Below are 7,055 nucleotides of genomic sequence, written 5' to 3' on the forward strand. Positions count from 1 at the left end.
TGATTCATATAATTTTTAAGCACACCTTTTTTTGCATTTGTGTCTTTGTGAAAAATGACAAGTTTACACATTCATTTCATTCAAATGCTGCTGACGTTCGTAATGGCTTGTGAAAAAATCTAGTTTGAGGAATATTTAGCCTCAAAAGTTGGGAAAAGTAACACCAATTCATTTTTAAAAAACAAAATTAACACAAAGCTGCTTTTTGGTTTTGAATTCAAGCGCGTTGTTAAAAGGAGCTTTGTATTAAATAAAAATTAAATTCGATGGAACTCGATTACTCTTCTTTTCTTTTCGAAACTTAGAAATTTTCCTCTTAAAACATAAAAAGGATTGGATGAGTATTATTGGGCTTTCACGTAAATTACGGCATTAACGAGATACACAAGACGTTTATGCTTAAAACGATCGAGAACCTCGTGAGCATTGAGACGATTGCGCTTATATCACGAAATTTTGAGATCTGAGATCGCGAATTTCTTATATATATATATATAAATTTACCGGGGGGAAAAAACAAAGTTCAAGGAAGCACTACTCGACTGATTAAAATCAAAACTTACAAGAAACAAAAAAAAATTAAACTCTCGTACTTTTCAATAACACAGTTTATAATAAATTTATGATAAATGATCTCATAACGATAGTAAAGTAATTTGTCATAATAAAAAAGAGAAAAAAAAAATCTCTATTTACAAGATAATCAAAGATTAAATTCCATTCCTTAGAGGACATGAAAGTTGAAGAGCAATCTCCATTTGCTCTCGCCCAGACATAACAATTTTTGTATATTGCAAATTTAGAAATATTCCAAAGTTTTATAGTCACACTTATTCTAATAATATCGTTGGAATCGCCCCAAAATTCTACATTTCGAAATTACGAATTGCAAAAATTATATGTTGGATGGACGACAAATCAAATAGAGATCGCCCAAAGTAAGGGACAGTTCCCGATTTTCCAGCAGCTCTTGATTTCTTTTTCACTTTCTAAAATATTCGATTTCATTGAATTTGGGGGTTGAGTGGGTGGATTGGAGAAGAGTATGGCGCTAAAGTCAGAGCCATCTCGATTGTTTACAAGTAGGAAGGTAAGGTAGGTTGGTAGGTAGGTAAGGTAGGTAGGTTGGTAGGTAAGTAAGTAATTAAGTAGTTACAGATAAAATCACAATACCGAGAAGTACAAAGGAAACGCAACTACAACGATGGCAATATTGAAAGGGGTGTGAGGAGGAGTAGTAGTCCTATACCTTCTGTTTAATGTCAGTGGTGTTGGTGTTCTTGCGCTTTCTGCCCCGCCCCCCCCTTGCCGCCTGGTCGCTACTCACAGGATGATTTGTGGCAGGCTCGGGACGCTCTGGCAATGACTGAGAGTGATTCGGACTAGCCTGGCCCGGTGGCGCCACTGTCGTCGAGTATCTCTCGACATAGAGCGACCAATTCTCCATTGTCGCCACCGTTTCTCGTTCTCGCTCCCGCGAATTACCCTCGCCAGAGTCCTGATTCTCCGTGTCCAGGAGCTCCATCGATATCCTACAATCCTTCTTGTACTGCAAACGAAAGCCAATTTTTAACGATTTTTCATTTATTTCAAAGAAAAAGAAAAAAAATAACGTTACAAGAGATAAGTCATTATATTTTAATAGAGCTCACTTTTTTCACAATAGACATTTCTTGTTCGGCTTGCTCAAGTCCTTTCAATATAAATCGACAAAGGGCAATTAATCAAAGTGTCTAACTTTTTTTTCAAATATCCATGTATAATATTATATTATATTATATATATATAATTCCCTGAACTAAAGATTATAATTCTTTTCAAAATTCAAATGAAATTAAAGCAAAGAATAATTTAAAGATTCACGGAGATAACAGAATTGAATTGAATTACCGAAAATTTAGAATTCAAAAGAATCCAAATAATTCACTGAAAAAATACATCTGAACTGTAAAATTCAAAAGGTTAAAATAAGAAATTTAATTTCTGTAATAAATAATAATAAATATTTTTAACTTTTTTTAAAATTAAAAGTCAACTTGATAAATTTCAAATTTCGCAACATATTTCAAAAGTTCCCTGTTTAGGGTGACCGTTTTAATCGAAGAAAAAAAAATTCAGTTTTTAATTTAAAGAATTTTGTATTCAACTAATCAATAATTTACAAAAATAAACTGGACCGGGAAATGATCGGGAATTTTTTGGGACCGGGAAAAACCGGGAAATGGCAGTTCATTTTTTTTAACCAGGAATTTTACAAATTTGTAGAAGAAAAATATATCCACGTTTTTATTTTTAACCTTACATTATTAATTTAAAGAATTTTTAAATGCTTTCTTAAAGACTTGAAAAAATAAAAGCCTTTGACGTTGGGAATTTTGGATAAAAAACATTTTTATTTAATAAATAAATTTTTTTTAATTTATCTGTACTTTAAGTAATAAAAAGCGAACCAAAACGATTTGACAAAAAGATTTTAAATCAGTTCAAAATTTAAGAATTTTCAGATTTCAACGTTAAAACTTAAACGGTTTTAATTCGAAAGTCTTAGTCATTAAACAAATGTGAACGTGTGACTGAAAGTTTATAAACTATTTTAAAATTAAAAATAACTTTGAAACTTTATTTAGGAAATTTAAAAGTAAATAAAATTTAACTGAAATGTTGGACATAGAAAACCTGGAATCGTTAAAATTTCGAAAACTGCTTAATTTGTAAGTGAAATTTTTAAATTTTGATATATAATTTACCAATGAAGATGTGTAGAAAAAATTTGAGTAATTTTAAGAGATACTTAGGAGTTTTAAAAAGATGAAAAAAAAATTATCATGCAAATTTTAAAAAAATTTCTTAAAATCTTCTAGAATCTTTTTTGAAATTTTTGAAAAACTTTTTAAATATTCTCTTAAAATAATTTTTCAAAATGAAAAATTATTTTTAATTTTCCTATGAGTATAAAGAAAATTTTTGTATCTTTTGAAGCCTTTAACAATTCTTGAGAAGACTAATTTTTTTGTTTAAAATCTTCGAAACTTCCACATATCTCTTAAAATTACTCAAATTTTGCCTACAAATAATAAATGTTCAATTTTTATTTATACATCCAAATTGTAAAGAAATTTTCTAAAAATTGCAGGATTTTCTGAAAATTGTAGAAAAAAATTCAATTCATTTTGACAGATATTTAGAAGTTCTGAAAAAATTTCCAAAATAATTTTAAATTTAAAACAAATTTAAAACAACTTCTAGATTTCTTAAGATTTGAAGCACTGAAAATAATAACGTGGATTTATATTTTTTTATATTGAAAAATGTTAGTATCTTCAATTTTATACCCCTAAATTATTGAGCATTTGAATACATTTTTTAATTAATAACTTTTTAATGTCAATTTTAAAAGTTCAAAATTTAACAGTTCCACTTTGAGTGCTTTCATTTGCAGCTCAGTTTTTATTGCCTCAAGTGGACACTTTTTTAGCTTTAGTGTTCCATTTTTTAAATTTCATTGACCGTTTTGTACTTTTTTTTTAAATTTCTGAATCTTTTTTAAAATGAATTAAATCTTTCCTAAAGTTATTAGAAAATCCTGCGAATTTGAAAAAAAATTCATTAAAATAATGATATATAAACAATTGAACACTTATTTAATTTTAAGAGATTTTTAGAAATTTCGAATAGATTCAAAATTAATTTAAAACTTGAAATAATTGCAAAAGATTTGTAGAAGATATTCTAGAATTGTAAAAGGCTTCAAAAGAATAAAACATTTTCATAAGGTTCCTATGAAAATTGAAATTAATTTTGAAAAATTATTTTAGGAAATTATTTATAAAGATTTAAAGAATTTTCCTTAATATCTTCCAGATACTTTTGTTGGCAATTTTGTAAATCTTTTAAAACCTTTTTAATTATTTTTTGAAAATAATTTTTCTCGGAATCTTAAAATAATGTTTTTATTTCTTTTAAGTCTTTTACGATTCTAAGAAAGCTTCTGAATATTTGGTTTAAAACCTGCAAAAATCAACATTTTGTTTAAATTATTTGAAATCATTTAAAGCTTTAAATTAATTTTGAATCTTTTTAAAACTTCTACATATCTCTTAAAATTACTCAAATTTTTTTTACAAATAATAATTGCTCAATAGTCATTTCGCAAATAAAGTATTGTTCACTTTTTAATGCTTGAGTTACAGATCCATTTCAAATAAAATGATTTATTTATATTCACAGTTGACAAAACAAACATGTTTTTCTTATAAAAAAAATTAAACCTTCAAACGCTTTTAATTTTTAATTGTTTATGCCTTTAAGACAGCACTTTTAAATTCTTTAAACTAAAAATGTATACTTAAAAATAAAGTTCTAAATTTCTAAAAAAAAAAAATGCCGGTTTTCAGGTCCAGAGGCGACCCTGATTATACATGAAATAAATATATTATAAGCGATTGATTAAATAATCGATTTTTAAATGTACACGAGATTTAATTTACAAATTTTACAACAAAAAAAATCATTGAATTTACAAAGACTCCAATAATTTGAAAGATTTTGAAATATTTCAAATGATTTCCTAAAATTTAGAAAAAAGTTTAGAAGATTTTAAAGCAAAATGTTTTAACATCTTGTTTAAAAAGATTAATTTTCTACCGAAAAGGGGCGATTTTTTAACGAAATACATAAATTCTCACGTAGTTGAATTTTCAAATAAAAAAAATCAATTTTTAGCGAAATGAAATAATTTTTCAAAGGAAAAAGGAATAATTTTACACAACACAAATTCAACAAATATGAATTTTCAGCTAGAATGATGAATTTTGAATTGAAATACTTGCATTTTCAATCATAAAGATGAATTTTCTAACAAGAAAATTAACTTAAAAAAAAAATTGAATAATTAAATTTTAAGTTTCAACTGAAATGATTAATCTTTAACCCGAATATTTGAAGTTTCAACCATAAAGGTGAATTTTTTAACAAGAAAATTAATTTCCAACAAAAAATGGAATAATTAAATTTTAAGTTTGAACTAAAATGATTAATCTTTAACTCCAATATTTAAATTTTTAACCAAAATATTATTTTTTTAACAAGAAGATTATTAGGTACAAAAAGCAAAAAAAATTCCCAACAAAATAAACGAATTGTCAACTAAAATGGCAAATTGCCAATCAAAAATTGAATTTTTGAGTTATTAGCTGAAAAAATTAATTCCTAACTGAAAAAATTAATTTTAAACTAAAATAATGAAATATTCAGTTGGAATAGTAGTTAAATTTTCAGTAAAAAAACACAATTTTCAAGGAAATCGTTTACTTTTTCAAATAAAGTGATTAATTTTCAATAAAAAAATGGAATAATTCAATTTTAAGTTTCAACTAAAATTACTGGAATATTTGAATTATTAACCATGAAAATTAGTTTGTACAAAAAAAAGACCAGTCCCCAACAAAATAGATAAATTTTTAACTAAAAAAGGTAAATTGTCGAACAAAAATGGAATTGTTCAATTATTAGTTAAAAAAAATTAATATTCAACTAAGAAGATGAATTTGAAACTAACATAATGGTTTCAACTAAAATGAATAATCTTTAACTCTAATATTTGAATATTTAGACAAAAAATTAATTTTTAACTAAAAAGATCAATTTTAATATAAAATAACGGAATTTTCAGTTGGAATAGTAGTTAAATTTTCAGTAAAAAAAAAAAACATTTTTAATTAAATCGTTACATTTTTAAATAAATTGATGAATTTTCAATTAAAATAATGAAATTCCAACTAGCATATTTAGATAGTAAAATTAAATTTTAAACAAAAAAGATTAATGTTCAACCGAGAAAAATAATTTTTAAATAATATAATTAATTATATAATAAATAAAATAAAATATTCTTAAATTATTTTAATTAAATAAATATTAAATTAAATATATAAGTAAATAAGAAAATTAATTTTTTAACAACAAACAAATATTTGTAAGAAAATAGTTAAACTTTTAACCAAGTTATTAAATTCGCTTTCCAAAGGGATAAATTTTCAACTAAAACGATCCATCTTCAACCAAAAATAGAAAAGTTAAATTTTCACTAAACAAAAAAAAATTAATTTTAAACGAAAAAAAAGCGAATTTTCAACAAAATAATTAAATACATTAATATAAAGCTACTTTTACGAATGAAGAATAAATTATTGTTATTCAATTTCATATTTCAATTAAAAATAATTTAGCAATCTCTCGAAAAAATTCTCTGACTTTGGAAAAAATCCCGACATTTCCAGGATTTTCAAGTAAGGTGGAGACACTGTAATACTTATCGAAAATTTCCTCTTCAAATTCAGAATTATAATTATTTTTCTAAATTCTCTTATCCAATTCAGAATTACAAATAGCTGCCGCCAAAATTTCCTATTCCAACTCAAAATGATACTTTAAAAAAAAAAATACTATTCAAAGTCAGAATTACAATTATCCTCGGAAATTTCCACTTCCAAGTCAAAATTATAATTATTTGTAAAATTCCTTGTTCCAAATATGAATAATAATTCTGATCCACTTCAGAATTACATCATTCCAAACTCACAATTATCAATTAGATTATATTTTAATGGAAAATTCCCTGAACCAACTACTTTTTTAAAAAAATTTTTTCAAAAATACACTGTTCCAAGTCAAAATTGTAATTCTTTTGGAAATTCACAATTCCAGTTTAGAATTATAATTCTTCTCGAAAATTTCCTCTTCCAATTCATATTAATTATAATTCTTTTGAAAATTTCTTGATCAAGACTTTAATCCCAAATCCGAATTATAATTTTTCTAGAAAATTTACCGTCTCAAGTAAAAACTGCATTTTTTTTGAAATTCAACAGTTCCAAGTCAGAATTATAACTCTTTTAGAAAATTTAGAAAATTCACTGTTCCAAGTCAAAATTGCAATTCTTTTGGAAATTCATAATTCCAATTTAGAATTATAATTCTTCTCGAAAATTTCCTCTTCCAATTCATATTAATTATAATTCTTTTGAAAATTTCTTGATCAAGACTTTAATCCCAAA

At 24.9% G+C, this 7,055-nt stretch overlaps 1 protein-coding gene across 1 annotated transcript in view; it reads right to left on the reverse strand.

Annotated features, from left to right (window-relative positions):
• LOC117174732 (paired amphipathic helix protein Sin3a-like) overlaps window positions 1-1,685 on the reverse strand; it is an 8,486-nt gene extending 6,801 nt beyond the window's left edge. The window contains exons 1-2 of the mRNA XM_033364057.1: window positions 1,653-1,685; window positions 1,250-1,549 (exon numbers count right to left, since the gene is read on the reverse strand). Of these exons, the coding sequence (XP_033219948.1) occupies window positions 1,250-1,549; window positions 1,653-1,670 (318 nt within the window). The 5' untranslated portion in view covers window positions 1,671-1,685. The remainder of the gene's footprint in view (window positions 1-1,249; window positions 1,550-1,652) is intronic.
• Window positions 1,686-7,055: the final 5,370 nt, after the last annotated feature.

The sequence above is a fragment of the Belonocnema kinseyi genome, chromosome 6 (genome assembly GCF_010883055.1).
Source record: "Belonocnema kinseyi isolate 2016_QV_RU_SX_M_011 chromosome 6, B_treatae_v1, whole genome shotgun sequence".
Lineage (NCBI taxonomy): Eukaryota > Metazoa > Arthropoda > Insecta > Hymenoptera > Cynipidae > Belonocnema > Belonocnema kinseyi.